At 37.6% G+C, this 17617-nt stretch overlaps 1 protein-coding gene across 5 annotated transcripts in view; it reads right to left on the bottom strand.

The window, feature by feature from the left end:
- Window positions 1–17617, bottom strand: part of ltbp1 (latent transforming growth factor beta binding protein 1) — an 82348-nt gene that overhangs the window by 42598 nt on the left and 22133 nt on the right. For all 5 annotated transcript variants that reach the window (XM_058748876.1, XM_058748880.1, XM_058748877.1 and 2 more), the window contains exons 4-7: window positions 12327–12481; window positions 7670–7837; window positions 1581–1784; window positions 622–884 (exon numbers count right to left, since the gene is read on the bottom strand). In XM_058748876.1, coding sequence (XP_058604859.1) covers window positions 622–884; window positions 1581–1784; window positions 7670–7837; window positions 12327–12481 — 790 coding nt within the window. The remainder of the gene's footprint in view (window positions 1–621; window positions 885–1580; window positions 1785–7669; window positions 7838–12326; window positions 12482–17617) is intronic.

The raw sequence follows: 17617 nt of genomic DNA, 5'->3' as shown, positions 1-17617 counted from the left end.
AAGGCAACTGGATGTTCTTTTAAGCTGGAGGCAGGTAATCTTTTGAGAATCATTCTTTTGTATTTCATCTGAAGTGCTCTTCTTAAGAGACAGATGTTCCCTTGAGCACCACAATGTTCTGGTGGGAGTCTAATCTCATTATTCATTTTGTCTTTCGCTCTACTTCTTGATCATCTGATGATAGCTGAAAATGAGTTAGTTTAAATGACATTAAAAGAGAGAGAGAGAGAGAGAGAGAGAGAGAGAGAGAGAGTAATAGAGGATGATTCACAGCTCACAGCAATGGTGAGAGAGACAGGGACACAGATGACTAGAAAGGTGAAGCTAGAAAAGATATTTTAAAGACTGTTTTTGTCCATACAATAAAATGAAATGGGATCCAAAATAACACTGGAACCCATTGGATTTCACTGTATGGACCAAAACACAGAGACATCTTTCAAAATATCTCCTTTTGAAGAAAGAATAATGAAGAGTCATAGAGGTTTGGAAAAACATGCGGGCAAGCAAATGATGACAAATGTAATTTTTAGGAGAAATATCTACACGTAATGTGAATATCGCATTTCCTCACATAAAAGCTTTATATTAGTTTACAAACAAACTCTTTGTTTCGCTGACCTGCATTCCAGCAGTCTCCTGGAAGCAGCGTCCCAGCTGGTTCTTGGAAGTCACCGGCTGGTATTGGGGGTATGTTTGCTGGTTGGGGTAAATGACGCCACTGTGAGTATGTCCGTGTTGGATGCTCTGGCTGCTGCTGCTGTGGTAGGTGAAGGTGTGGCTGGACTGTGTGTTCTTGACCTGCCCATTACTGTCCACCGGAGACACCTGATGGATCTGGACAGAGGCTTCTGGAGGATGTTTCACATGGACATTCACCAAACCTACAGAAAAGTTACACTTTAAGAGGGATTCATATGGTTTCAATACAAAGTCGAGCTCAGTCAACAGCATTGGTCGTGTAATGTTAATTACCAGAAAAAAATTATTTTGACTCAGCCCTTGTTTTCTCTAAAAAAAGGAGCAAAAATTGAGATAACAATGAACCATGTACAAGTGACTGGGGACAATTCCTGGCAGACTTAAATGCCGTAAAATGTGATAACTTTATAAAAGCTCTTGCATTAATTATTCTATCAAAAATTGTACATTACTTGAGATGTTTAATTCATTTTTAAAGTCATTTTACAGTTTTAGGGTTTATGGTGTTGTGTTGTATTGGCAATGAAGTTGTAAAATTGGATATTATTTTACAAGGAATCAGTTAATGAGAAATTATTCACAATAAACTCATGCTAACACCTATTGTTTAGATATTGTAGCTATACTGAGAATTTAAATGTTTATGGCTCCGCCCCATTGACTTCCATCATAAGTGTCTCACTGTAATCTAGACTTTTATTATTATTATTATTATTTATTTTATTTCTTTAAGAAAATAAAGGACAAATGAAAATTAATTTTTTGGGGGTAATTCTGAACCCTGATTATTCCTTTAATAACAGCAAAGCCATGTATTTCTGAATAACAAGTTTCAGCCAGATTTTCTACAGGTAAAAACACAGAAATAGAAGTGTTACCCTGGTTTTGTCCGGTGCCGTAGGTGAGGGGTAAAGTGTGCGTTGAGTGGACATGTGTCTTCTGTCCGTTTATGACAGTATGTTGACCCTGATGACCATTAGGATTTGTAATTTGGCAGAATTTTCCAGTAAAGTTTGGTGGGCACTGGCACTTGTCCCGAGCGCTGCATTTTCCTCCATTCATGCAGGGCAAATGGCAAACAACTAAAACACACACACAAACAGAGCAAAGCGTGCTTAATCACAGACATATCGGGTGACATTTTTCAATGTTTAGTTTAGTGACAACTTCCTGTTCAGAGACCCATCACATTTAAGAGACTGACAAACATATAGCTACACAGATGAACCAACAAAATAATCATCAAACTTTAGTTTTGTCCTGTGTTTGAGCAAGTGTTTGCTTATGGGCTGTTGTGTACGTGTGTGTAGGTGCTTAAATGCTTCACACAAAAGCTGTTTCGGAACTTTTGTGGTGGTGTGTAATGAGAGTTCTACGTGACACATTTCCACTGAAACATGCCATTATGGTGACGGACCATTCTGCCGTGAAACATCTTCGACTTTCTCTCTGCCTCGCTTGCTTTTAGCCATTTTTCACACTGCTTAAAATCTCACTTGAGCTTTTAGATCACATTCGGCTCAGTAATAATACTAGAAAAATGATGAATGGATTTAATTATCCCACAGCTGAGGTAAATAAACGTTTTGGAGCTTGAGATTTTACGGTAATATGTTTGTGTTGTGGTATAGGACATTATTTCAAACATTTAAATGAGGTGAACCTCACTCTCCTGTCGTGATATTCTTTAAAAACGTTCCCAAACCAAAAGCCACATAATATAATTAACCATCATGAACTCGTCATGCTAAATGCTCATTAAAACAGCAAGGCTGTCCTAACCACCACTCCCACACAGCACAACATGATGTCATTTCCTCTCAAACCGCATAGACCTTTTGTGGCCAGAGTTCACTGACTGCAGATACCATAATTTAAGATTAAAGGGAGGGTAGACTGCTTACTTGGCTATCTAAATGATGACATATCACAGTCTACACATTTTCACACTATTTTTTTATTCATGAAGCATGATTTCATTAATTTTTCCAAATGAGGGTAACCCCAAATGTCCCCAAAGAGAGGTTTTGTCATATTTAACTGTCTTCCAGGAACAATTTCGTCCCAAAGGTATAGCTAAACGACCCCACACTCACACACAAACAAATACATATACATTTTCTACAATACATTGTTGTATTTATATAAATATTTACATTCACTCTGACAAAGCATGATTTATACACAACACACACACTTTCATTATTTCTGCTCTAGTGGGAAATCTCGGACTATTCCACAGTGCCAACAGTGAACCTCAGGCAATAACGTGGCACACTCATGTATCAACATTGAATCATGCACACATACACACACTCATACAAATCCTGCCCAACTAGTGAACTGTGTGCACCACTATCTCCCAGACAGGAGGAAATAGAGCTGTATGATAGTAAACACATTTAATGTGGCAGAAATGGCAAGACAGCTAGCAGGAGCAGAATGACAGACCACACAATCATTAACTTTCACTCTTTCACACATTAATGACTATAACATGGTTTATTATATAAAGAGATGTATATATATATATATATATATATATATATATATATATATATATATATATATATATATATATATATATATATATATATATATATATATATATATATATATATATATATATATATATATATATATAAATAAAACAAACAACAACAAAATGCAGTATAAATACATAAAATATTTCCTAAACTTATGATTTCCTAAATTTATTGTTGTACACTTGTGCCAAACAACTCTAAAATGGCCTTTGTATTTTATTTTATTATATTATTTTTTTGTCCTCCTTATTACATTTTCCAATTGTTCACAATTTTTTTTTTTAGTTTATATTCTACATCACCCAACCCAAAAGCAAATATGCCAACTAACTTCACTCATCTATGATTTCATATTGTGATTTTAACCAGGTGGCATAATATATCACAGGTTTAAAATGCTAATATTAAAATATAGTTGGCTTTCATCAGTAGCATCAGTAGCATGATAGTCATTTTTGACAGGTTTTGACTATTAATGTCTAGATGGAAGTATTTTATTAATTGGCAATATTAAGAGCATTTGGCATTTTCAATTAATGTAGTCCTGTTACATTCTTATTATTAGGCCTATTATTATAAGTTACTTTTTGCCCCGCAATAATTTCATAGCGCATCATACAACTGCATAACTGATGCGCTGCGAGGATTATAAAAGATTAGGCTAGCATACTCCTCATTGAAAATGTTTTTAAAAAGGTCTTTTAAAACAGGTTTATTGTACAATGAATTATAGGCCTATAATTAAAATGATTAACAGTGCAATCATCAATGAAAAAGCTTTATTTCAAGCAACAACTTTTTTTAAGAGGGGGGGGGGGCAGTTTAATACAAAATACGTTTCTTCTCTTTTTTTTTTTCACTAGCCTGTGTCCCACAAGGGACATATTAAGGGAGTAAATTAAAACATTTAACTATATAGCCTACTGTTATCAGCATATGAAGTAGATTCGTTTCTCGTCGTCTCTGAGTGAATATGCGCCATTAATGCAGCGTCAGATGCAGAAAGTGCCGTCAGTTTTTACTTTGACCGCTCACTTTTCCCAGGCCCACCCAAAAATAAAATTCTGCCTACGCCACAGCACATGAACCTTCAGAAACAATTCTATTATGCTGATTTGATGTTCAAGAAACATTTCTTATTATTATCAATGATGTAAACATGTAAACATTGACAAAAAGTTAAAAAGAACAGCATTTATTTAACATTTATATTTCTTATGACATAAAAATGTCTTTACTGTCACTTTAGATCAACTTAATGCACCCTTGCTAAATAAAAGTATTAATTCTTTAAAAAAAATGTAGTGATCTGATACTTTTGAATGGTAGTATATGGTGTTCAGTTGTTAAGACTCAGATAACACCACTCTGAACTACAAATTAAAAACACACACACACACACACACACACACATACACACACATCAGTCTTGAAGACCTCATGAGTCCAACATGCACACTGATTCTATACAACTAATCAAAAAATCTAGCAAGATTTTATGATGGCATGTAAATATTGATGGAAATATGACTTTATCCTTCTCTTCCACTCAGACCAGAACTCTCACAGAATGTTCAGAGACACACACAAGCATTTCAAAACTGGCAAATGAGTTTCAAATAAGTGAGAACAGAAAAGCAAGTCATCAGAGCTTTTTGTAATTGTGATGTCATTAGCCCACCATTTCATTTGAAAAAAAGCAGCCACCCATGGCCCTTAAACAGATGGAGTAATATTTTCCTGTAAACCCCAACGCCTCTGCTAGTACAGACAGGTTCATTGGAAGCTCCATGGGGATGACTGTCAAAACACCCAACACAACTGTGCCCAACAACACGTATGGGTGAGACAAATACACATGCACAGTCACTCGGGATGAACATTCAGCTCCAGTTGGAGCAGTCTGGACATCACTGATGATTTTCAGAAGTACAGTAATACATTCATATCTCCAGTGCAATCATAATAAAGGAGCATTCAGCTACATATCGATCAGTTGTGATAATGCTTTAGTATGTCTATGAGATGGTCTATTGATCAATGTGGCAGTCAAAAGCTAGAGTTGATCAATACTTCACAGGTCTGTACGACAGTCTCTATGTGTGCATGGAGTACTGATAAAAAATTACCATGACACAATGTCATTTTGCCAATTTTGATACTTGGCCCGTTTGCCAATATATGCTATTCAGTATGTGCATAGTTTTAAGGTTCATGTAGTATTATATGAAGCATAAATGTTTATGCAATGATGTGTAAGACTCAATGTTGTTTAATGCGTTTAACAAATTTGACATTAAAACAGTGTAATTTATAGAAAAATCGATATTTACAACATAGAAGTCTTAATGGCGGAATTGTATTGTCAGAAAAGCTCAATAAGTATATATATTTTTTCAAACATTCATGTGAAAACCAGCAGTAAAGACTTTTACTTTGTTACAAAAAACAAACAAACAAACATCTATTTCAAATAAATGCTGTCAGTCTATTTAGGCATAAAAAGTAGGCTGAAAAAAATATAACATTTTCCACAAAAATATCTGTTTTCAACATTGATAATAATAATAAGAAATGTTTCTTGAGCACCAAACCACTTTATTAGTGTGATTTCTGAAGGATCATTTGGCATCAACAATCTTACCGTCCCCAAACTTTTGAAGGGCAATGTATGGGGAAAGGTATATTTAATTATTGCACATTTGCTCTGAGATCAGTCAAATTACTGAATCTATTGACAGCTCCAGTTTCATTTATCATTTGCCTGAGGTTGCTTATTTGTTGTTTAAGGTATCGATTTAGCATCAACACTGAGGTACGAGAGGTTGGTCCAGAGTACTGAAGCCAAAATCTTGGTATTGATCCAACTCTAATGTGTGTGCGGCTCCATTCTCCACAGTGCTGGAGCTCGGCCTGGGATCTCTCCTCCCAGCTGCGTCTGGATCAGAGCTGACAGAACGCTCTGTGTTCCTTATAAGGCCGCACACACTCACCCACTCCAGACGCTCACCTCATTCAGACAAACAGCTTGCCGGGGAGAGAGAGAGAATGACATCTTAGCACCATGCACAATCTCTGCTTATTCTGAGAGTATCTGTCCGAACACTTACTCCTCTGAGCTTTTCTGACCCTCTTATATGGAATACAATTTCAGCCGCTCAACCTGCCGGGTGCTGATTACAAAACCCACTGGTGAAAACAACCCCTAGATGAATGCTACCCTTGTGTCCACAAAATAATTGGATTCGAAAGTAACCCTTATGTAACAACTATGTGTATAATTTGTGTCTATTGCTTCATTCTTGACCCTAATGCAAGTCACAAAGTAACTACTTGCAATCCCCCAATACAGAACCTTAAAGAGCAGTGGAGCAAGAAGTGAATGTACTTTTTGACTTTACTTTTCAAATCGTTTTTTGTCTTGTACTCCCAAAACCCCATTGACTAGAAATGTGCTCCTACTAATTCACATTATTTAGCATTAATATTCAAACTAATATGAAAAATATATATTAAAAAAAAAAAAAAAAAAAAAATCGCTTTATACCAACTGAGTGGGTAAAAAAAAGGCTCACCAAGTAGCTTCCACTGTCTATAATAAGACGCCCGAGCTTGTCTTTCATAAGTTTTGACAGTTATGGGGCAATCACACTTTCTCTGAGAGAAATGCCGAATTTACTTATACATGAAATCCAAATGGAATGTTTAACAGCAGTAATTTGCATATTCTATATTGGAATTCAAATATGATGCTCGAAGTAAAAAACATCATCCATGAGCAAATACATAATAATTTGGGCAAATATTAATGAAAAGTTAACAAAAAAGTAACAAAGACTCTACCACAGCCAAATCAAATTCTTTCCAAATGCCCTGATTGGGAACCACCAGATTACGCAACTAAGAAGTGTGTGAAGAACCCAGTCTGCTATGTCTCTATTCAGGAGGCTGAGCCGGGCAGTAAATGAACATGAACCGGCTGAGCCGGAGGGCAGAAGACGTTCTGCTGTGTCATAACCACATGCTCCTGATCCATTCTCAGCCCTCATTGTGAAATATCACTGCTGGAAATGAACCTAGAAGAACTGAGGTCCAATTATGTAGGTTTTTCAGACACAGTCTAAAGCAACTTAAACTTTTCCACACTATCTGCCAGGCAAGTGAAAACTCCCCTCCGAACTGCGACTAGAAACACATCCAAACATCAGCCATAATTATAGACCTGTCTAAGGCTGGACATGATGTAACAGGCCCGCGGCCAGCTGTTCTCCGTTCAGTATACAGCAAACGCAAGCATACACACGTACATTCAACAAAGTTCAGTTGCCAACAAAGGAATCAGATGTTCTACAAAAACCTGGATGAATGAAAATTCCCACTTTTCCCACAGTACATTGAGAAGAGACGGCGATGCCACTCACCGACTCTGAAGTTGGGGGCGGTGAGTGTGTCCGTAGCATGCCCGTTCTCACTGATGATAGTGGTGGTGTTGCCCTGCTGACAGCTGTTCTGACAGCGGCCGTTAATACAGGTCATCTTGCAGATAGTTGGGGTGAAGACCACCTTGATCCGGCCTGTGTGGTTCCCTACTGCAGCCCAGCAAAGCAGAGACATCAACAGAGAGAAGAGAGAAAAATCCATCAGTCTGGACGGCATGGCTTTCATAAACAACTCAGAACGACTCTCTCTCACTTTTGTAGGCAGTGTCTGGCAGAACAGCTCAGGAGTTCAGCTTTAAGAAAGTGAAACGAGAGAGGGAGCGAGAGGGAGAGAGGCTGGAGAAAGAAAAAAAGTCTTTCTGTTGTCTTGTCTTTTCTTAGTCTCCTGTACGTGTTCCCCTGTGACTGTCTGATTCCTTTTTCGTCCATTCCCTCCTTTTCTCTGTCCTTGGTCCAATATCTCAGTCTCTGGAACATGAGGAGGTGACTGGGGAAAAAAAATAGAAGCAAAAGAACGAGAGAGAAAAAGAGAGAGAGACTAGCAAACAACTCTGGGACCAGACCCAGTTCTTCTCGCAGGATTCGGACAAAGTGACCACAACTCCAAGCCTTATACAGCGATGAAAAGAGGGAATGTCGGGTTTTCCCAACTAACTCTCATTTCTAACTAAAGCTATGACTACTAATCAAACATATTAATATTATTAACTAGGAAAAGTGTATAGTTTTTTATGTTAATCAGGTTTGGCTAGATGTAAAACATCAAATTAAAGAAAAAATAATAATAATTGTCAGATTAATTGATTACAAAATTTTTGTTGATGAAGTCCAGTTCCAACTTCTTTGTCTCTCTTAAGCAGCTGCATCTCTTACCAGTATAAATACACTTTCACACCTCCATCTAAAAAATGCAGGGAAAACAAATTTCCTAAAATAGTCTGTCCTGAATCCTTTAATTGAAATGATGTCATTTCCACCTGCAAAACTATGTGGAAAAGAATCTAACCACATTCTCCTCTCTGCGTCTAGTTAATTAATTCATTGTATTAGTGAGCATGTTATTTAAATTGCAGTCTGATATACTCTTGGCATCACAGTCTCACTAAATATTTTCCAGTCGGACATCTATAGATATTTCTGGCCTGTTTTCTGCTCGATTACCTGCCTGCTTCCTGTTTCTTAGTCTCTATTCCTGACCCTTACACTATCATTCATCCCCCATCGATCCATTTAAAACAAATCTCGTTAAAGGATTATCTCACCAAAAAATACTATGAATTACAAAAAAAAAAAAAAAGAACAATTAGACGTCATGACTTTCCCATGACTTTCTTCTGTGGGACATAAAAAAAAAAACGTTTATACCATAACATTTTTATAAAAGTAGTCCATACGGTTTGTGCAGACCATCCAGCTTTGTGTGAGGAACAGAGTGAAATTTGCACACTAATTTGCATTAGTGTGATTGTGGTTTTTAAGAAAAGTCACCAACATCTGTATTATCCTTATAAGCCTTATAATGCTTAGTCTCCTTCCCTCTCTCTATTATGTAAAGCAAATCAACTAGAATCTAACATGTAACCTTTCCTCAAAGATCAAACAATGTCTCCACAGACACAAGAGAAATCAGTCAGCTACTGATGACACTAACACACACATCTACAGCTGCTATGAAGTGAGAAAGGAAAGTAAATTGAGGAAGACACACTGAGAGTGTACAGCAACAGACGACAAGAGATGAATGGCTTTACCAGAACGCCACCCACACACACACACACACACACACACAGAGGGCTGCTGACAGGCCGTCTCTCGTGTTGGACAGACCTCACCGGGTGCCAGACGCCTAAGACATTGAGAAACTAGTCAGTCTGCTTTAACTACCATTAACCACAAATACACTTTTAATTGGAAAATCTAAATTACCATAGGAAATACCACAGACTTGATAAAACATAACCTCAGATTTGATGCTAGGATTTCAGTCCCCTACCTGGACATGAGCTGGACATGGGATATTCCTTCCCTTTCAAGCAAGAGATGGCAAATCTTGCTCAAAGTTTTCTTTTTTTCTTTTTTTAAATAAATTAATATTAATACAACATCTGTATTTCATCATTTATATCAGGATATGACAAACTGATTTAAATGTTTACTCAGTCTTTTTGAATGATTCATTACAAGAAATGGAACAAGAGAGTCATTTGGTCAGGAATCAAATAACACTGGTTGCTTATTTTTCAATTTAATAAAAAGAGTAATTTGTTTGCGAATTAGACACATTAATAGAAAAGTGTGTTTTCTTGTCATTATTTTGCAGTAAACACCTTTTTATCTTTTTACTTTGAATTCGGTACACAAGCTTCACCTGAAGCTGTAGATTCAGCAGTAATAATAGAAAAGATTGAGAATTCAGATCATTCAAATCAAAACTATGATTAACAGGAATTATTTTTTACCCTGCTCTCCCTTTATGTCTATTGCTAACAAATTAGGCTATTAGGCAACCTTGGAAGACATACCCAAATGTTTTTTTTGGGCGGTTTCTTTTTTAGAGAATCAGAAACATGTAGCACAACCTTTGTAGTCTGATTTGTGAAGAAATGACTTTTTTGAAGTGTTCCTTGTCCCGAAAGTAAAACAAGGTGAACCAACACACGAATACAGCATCTTTCTATCATTAAATCTGAAGTGTGAATTGTTGCACCAGTAACCAAAAACATCAAGATTTCTGTTCAAACTGTAGATCTAACCCAATGCCCCTTCTTTCATCAATCCATGAATCCAATCAAAACTACAAATGTAACACGAGGTCAACAGGAAGTCAGTCAGATGCTTGTCTCTTACAGCCTACAGACTAACGTAATGTAATATGTAAAGGTTTGTCTCCCTCTGAGTGAACCCGGTCACTTCTGTACGATCCGACATCCAGTCAGTGTGCGGTTTGGCTAGGTTTCAAAGCAGCGAGAAACGGCATGTCAGACCACAACACCGTGCAAAAACAGTTACCCAATACCCCACGGGCTCCTCCTTGCATTAGTATTACAGCAGAGCTCTGGCTGTATTCGGCAGAGTTGTGTAATGCTGCCAGTCTGCAGGGCAGGAAGAGGCATAATAGATGTCATGCTACACATTAGTTCTGCCGCCCCACTGTCCCCTCATTCACATGCAGAACTACTGTATCTAATCCTCTCACCTGCCTCCTAAGAGCACTTCCCTCAATGACCGTTTATCGTAACGCTCTGTCATTTAATTTCCCCCCCCTCTCTTTCTCTTTTCTCCAGTTTTTGCCTTCCCTCATGGCCAGGCTTTTATCTAAAATTACCCAGAGAAAATGAGGCTAATAACTCACTTTAGACAGTGCAGCGCACAAGGCAATGCTTAAGTCTTTATACGATTTCAACCAGAGGATCCGCTTGGAAAAAAAACAATGGAGCCATAACTTAAGGGCCGACCTGCAGCAATACAAAATTACAATAAATGAGACGACAGCAGATATGCAATAGAGAGAGGGGAAGCGAAAAAGTGGGGTCTAAATCGCACATGCCTGTGGTTGTGAACCATCTAACCACTAATTTGTACTGTGGATTCCCACACCTTTTGATCAATGAATTTCCTTACTTTTCCATGACATTCTGGTGGTTTGTGATAGATAATGATGTTTAAAAATCATTTTATAGCTATTGTACTCGAATCTAGTATGATTAGCTTGGGGGGGGGGTACTTTCTATAGAAATTTCCATGACTTTTCAATATTTCATATATTTCCATAACTCTTCTAGGCTTGGAGTTTTAATATTCATCTTTAATATTGATGACTGTGGGAACCCTGTTTTATCATCATCTTCAACTTCATACTACAGCTGTATAACAAAATCATACTGTCATCTCACAGCGTTGCAGACACGGAGCTAAATGCTTCTAAGCGAGCCAGACATGCTGTCACTCTGCTCACGGAATGTTTCACGGTGTGTGTGATCTGTCATTCCGTCAAACACCCAGGGCTTCATGCAGAGTCAGTGAGACTTGTTGAAATATAAAAACTGCTACATTAAATAACATTATGAGATGCTGATGTCACTCTTTCTCAGATTTCTTCAACAGGAGGAGATGCTTTGGGATTACATCAATGTGGCAAAATTATAGAGAATGGAAGCCAAGACATACACTACTGTGCAAGAGCTTGGAGTGGGTAAGATTTTTATTTTTTTAAAGAAGTAGTAGTAGTCTATAATATTCACCTAGGATGCATTTATTTGATTGAAAATACAGTAAAAAACAGTAATAATGTGAAAAATTATTACAATTTGAAATAACTGTTTTCTATTTGAATATATAATTTATTTGTGTCTTGGCAAAGCTGAATTCAGTGTCTTCAGTGTCGCATGAACAATTCTTCCATCAATAAATATAGTGCAGGTTAAACAACGCAAACATCATTAGTTTTTACATTTCTTGTGACTTAAATTTCAATGTGTTTTTCACACATATCATATGACTCAGAATATAGTGCAAAAGTCTTTTGAACAACTTTACAGTGGTTTTTAGGTGTTTTAATTGACATGCTCATGTGCTGTGAAGGACAACACAAAAAACACATGGGATTTTATTGATCCAGCATTTGATGGATTGTGCTTACCATTTAGTGGATTGTGTCCCACTGAAAGAGGGATGGCCCGGTTCAGGGTGGGTCCGACTCCGTGCACCTGTGTGTGAGTGTGGTAGTTTTTCTGTTGAACCATGAATTTCTGGGTTTTGCTTTGGTGCATCGTCATTGAAACTGGGTTTTGTACTCTGCAAGATACAAACATTAAAAAGAAAAAGTCAACGCCTTACTTTTTCAAGTGTTTTTTACCGTTATTTTTTCTTTCTGTCACTCTGTTTTTCTGTTACAATGATTTATGTCCGTATTGAAAATTCATATATTTATATTATTTATGTATTCGTATTTTAATTTATGTGCTTTTCATTTTGATTAATTACCTGCTCAAGGCCATATGGAAAACCATAGAACCCTGAACATGCAGACATGCTTCTGGTCACATGTAAATGAAACCAATCACTTGCAACACAGAAAACACATGAGCATTCACATGATTCATATTTGTTTTGCATTATGTTGATCAGACACATACAGCTGAATGCCAGCACATAGACAAATATCAATCATAACACATCATAGCACATGACACTCTCTTTCTGTTATAACCATATTCATTTTTCTGTAAAATCCTTTTTCTTTCTTTTAGTATATCATAAAAGAGTTTACTGGCCAAGTGAGCTCAATTATGAACGATTGAAATACTGCTGCTTCAGCTTGTTGCAGTGCAGTCTGGGATTGCCTTCACTGCCAGTGTTAACTTAAAAATTTTGGTAACTGAAATAAAGTATTAAATAAAATAAAATATTAATATTGCACGATAAACTTCAATCTGTTGCCTTGGCAGCTAACTGAAATAAAGGTTGAAGTACTAAAACTGCACTACGATTAACACAACAATGAAAGCTATACAGAAATATTAAAAATGAGGGAAAATGATGAAACCACATAATATCCACTAAAACTAAGAAAAGCCAATTCAAAATATTAATAAATATAATAGTATAAATAATACTAAAATAAGGACACAATGTTGCTGAAGAATTTGGCCAAAATGAGCCATCTCATAAGACAGCATCATGTTGCTGTCTACCTTTTGGAAAGTCCCTTAAAATGCTCTTTAGATAGTCAGCTCACTAGCTTTTGGAACAGAGTACAGAACACAATGTAAAAACCAAATACAGCCAAATTCCCCACAAGAAATCTGTAAGGGGATTATGGGTACTGATAATTATCAGCAACGTCTGTGTGAAAGTATCAAACATCTTGCTAATAAGGAGACAAGCACACAGCTGTGAGGAAACGGATGTGAAATGTAATTCGTTTTTCATACATCTATTAGGATGAAGAAAACAGGGATGTGGTTGCTCAGAATCACAGCTGGGAAGCTTTCTAAGACGATGACGCACAGGACTAAATCAAGGTCGGCAACTTAGAATAACAGCACAGACCTCAGATCTGTCTGAATGGTGTCTGTACTCTTAGGTATTAGTCCACCCTAAAATGCATTCACCGTCATGTTGTTCCAAACCTGTATCTGACTAACAGTTTTGGTTCCCATGGACTTCTATTGTATGGACAAAAATATGATGTAAGTCAATGGGAATGGAAACTATTTGGTTACCAACATTTATACAGGTTTGGAATGACATGAGGGTGACATGTTCACAAAATTGTAATTTTTGGGTGAACTACACCTTTAAGGGCTATTCTAACTGAAATCGACTAGCAATTAAAAAGTGACCAGACATCAATAATGTGACATCAATACTGACAAGTACTGCAGGGTTCGACTTTATGCAAATGAGCAGTTACGCAATGTGACAACTACCAATGGGAATGCAGGCAGTGATCGTCGCCTTTCAGTGCAAGCAAGGCTTTAGACATAACAACATGCTTTTTATCCACAACAATCCCACAACAAAGCGAGAATGTGAGGGCAAAGTGTATAAACAGCGTCTGATTTCTGATCAAATGTAAAGCAACGGAAGGAGCAGATACACAAAAACGAGCAAACAAAATGAGAATATTTACAGGGAAAGTGTAAACAGAGGTTGCTTTTCTCCACTGATCTCTCATCTCGTCTTTCACACTACTCAGCTTTGTTGCTCCGTCTGTCTTTCATCTCGCGTTTGATGTTTCCAAAGAGGTCTCATTTTGAAATGTATGTTTGTACTGCTCTTAATGTCATGCAATGTGTTGAAGAGCATAGTCTCTCACCCTTTCTCACAGTCTTTACGTACAATAGTTTACTTCTGTGCCGTGCATTATATGTACCAACAGATCAAACGATTTAAAGACCAGTCAACTGGCTGTGTTTACAACTCTGGGGTTAAAAAACACAGGCAAACAGATATAAAAAAGGTTTTGTATTCTAGTTATGAGAGTGTGAATGCCAACTCGTTTAGACACACAAGTCAAGCCTTGACTAATTGAATTTGTCTGGGAAAAACATATAATAGCCTCTATAAGAGCTGAGTTTTGGGCCCTCCACTCCAGAGCAGCAAACACAAAACAACTTGACAAACATACTGTATGGTTTCGGGTTTTGCTGTCGAGAAACATGGCCATGCTTGTTCACCAGCAAGACCAGCATAAACCACCCTGAACCAGAATGACATTTCAAGTTGGTCTTTTCAGAAGTAAAACCAGTTACACCCCACAAACACAGAACATTACAGTTTAAAAAGAGCAGACCACACACATAAAAAGAAAGAGTTTAAAATGTATCTTCCTGAACAGGTGAAAAGCAATGAGCTGTGTAAGTGCTTATAAACTCTCTCTCTCACACACACACACACCATCACGTGTCTTGGACAGTAGAAGCTGATATGTGGTGAGAACTAGTGGAAGACAGTGTTAAGCATTTCCAAATGCATCTCTCCATTTTCCCGCTATCACACATTCTATCGCACATCACAACGGGGGTTATGTGCAACAGACTTCCGCATTCTGTAAAACAGGTCTCCTTACTTCCGTTTCAAGTGTTTTGTATGTGCTTAGTTAAATATGGAGCGGTTTTACTCAAGATTTCTTCAAAGGAGACACCAAAGATGATCATAACCTATGTCAATCACATATGTGGATTGATATCGAAAGTTTATTTTTATTCTTTTCATTTAGTTATTGAAATTGAATAAAACAGCAACAATAAAAACAACTAGGTAGGTTAGCGCCTACCTACCTAAGTCCATAGATATCACCATTAATTCATACGGCTGTTAACACATTCTCCGACAAGCGAATGCAATGAGATTTTTTTCTGGGTTTGGTCAGGTGACATTTTACATATACCCCATTCATTCCACCTTAAATGTAGAATCAGCGTACCATATAAACACACACACATACTCTCAAGCAAGAGACCATCTTTAGAAAGTTTAAGGATGCATTTGCAGAGAGTGATGAATTGCTGCACAGGAGAGCTGGTACGAAAATCCCTTATATGGAGATGAATTGGGCATGTATTATGCTAATTCGCAACTGCAGGTACGTGCTCTACATTCAAATTAATCCAGATTTATAAACATTAAAATGAGGGAATGAATAAATTTAATTTTACGTGAGAACTGTGTCTGCCAATCTAAGTAAGAACACTTGTGCGCAATTACTAATCAATGCAGCCCAACGCGGTGAAGCTGGGTGTTTGGGTGATTGTTTGGGCGTTGCCTAAGCAAGCACTATTACTAATAAAGCCAAGAGCATTAAAAGCCAGAATGGGTTTATAATTCTAAAGCCAGCACTCATGAACTTCTTAATAAGCTGCGTTACCAGACCTGGTGTGGAAAGAGCTGTGGGTTTCCTGCACATGTAGACAGAAAAACTGAATTTTGTGTCTGTGTTTGTGAGGGAGGCCAGCTGGATTGGTCTAATCTCCACCAAGAGGACTATACTACACCATGACTGTCTCATGTTCTTATGCCAGCGGGCATCTCGCAGCTCTTCCTCAACAGGTGCACGAGCTGGCGGCCACAGCGACGGGGAGGACATGTGTCTCTTTTATTGTCTCCCTTTCTCGTGCATTGCTCCCCTCCTTCTCGTCTGACAGGTGTCTGGAGAGGTCTACCACACTAAACCCGAGGTGCTCCATGAATCCAGACTCTGGTTCACTGCCAGGCTGCATTTCATCTTGAAACCAAACAACACAAGAAACCTGACCAGCCCAGCACCTGTGGATCACTGTAACAGTTCAAACACATACACACAAACACACTACACCAACCACACAGACCCTCTCTAAATACATACACATACACACACACACACACACATACACACACACTCAAGCCAAACCACATGCACACACCCACCCACACAAACCACACACATACACTCTTTCTAAATGCCTACATGCGAACCACACACCCAGAGACACACAGTCTGTAAATACATTTAAACCCACACACAAACACTGTCCATACACACGGATCCTCCCTAAAACACCAGACCTAGTTGAAACCCTCTCATACAGGCTACACACACATGCACATATAAATGAGGACAACATTTATAAAAAATATCAGTCCTTGAGACACTTAGGACTGTGACGTAAAGCCCAAACACCCACAACCGCAGACAGTGCAAGACTATCCCTGACGAAAACCCTCCCTGAAGGGCTGACTAGACGCTCTCAACACCACATAACAAACGCGTGTAAGATGTACGCAGCACATTTGATGTATGCATGTGAAATACAGCATTCTCTTACACTTGTTATTGAATGTTCAGCAGACGGTGACATAAATCTATGAATACACGTGTGCCGTAATGTAAATCATTGTAAGGAAACCTTTGGGTTTGTGCCCAGATGTGCTCTGTGGTCCAGACCATTTTTTCAGTATGTTTAGCACAGACAACTAAGCACTGTTCAAGTTATAATTGTCTTCCTGTGGACCGCGGAAAGGGATGGAGATGGATGTACTGAAGTACTTTTCAGCATCAACTCTAGAACAAATATCTCATTGTACCATTAGTTGTGCACTTTCATGTTGCTTTCACTAGGGTTCAAAACTACATGTTTTAAAAATCAGTTAGTCTAGTCTATGTCTAGTTGACTAAGCAGTCTTAAAGGGACAGTCCACTCAAAATGAAAGTTCTGCCTTTATTATTCACACTATTTTGTTTCAAACCTGACTTTTTTATACTGTGGCACACAAAATAATGCATTTTGAAAGAAGTTTATTATACTCACCAAAGCTGCATTTATTTGATAAAAAATACAGTAACATTGTGATATTACAATTTAAAAAAATGTTTTCTTTTTAAATATATTTATAAAATGTAATTTATTCCTCTAATGGCAAAGCAAAATTTTTGGCATCCATTACTCC

The sequence above is a fragment of the Onychostoma macrolepis genome, chromosome 17 (assembly GCF_012432095.1).
Source record: "Onychostoma macrolepis isolate SWU-2019 chromosome 17, ASM1243209v1, whole genome shotgun sequence".
Taxonomy (NCBI): domain Eukaryota; kingdom Metazoa; phylum Chordata; class Actinopteri; order Cypriniformes; family Cyprinidae; genus Onychostoma; species Onychostoma macrolepis.
This window is presented reverse-complemented; position numbering and strand designations above follow the sequence as displayed.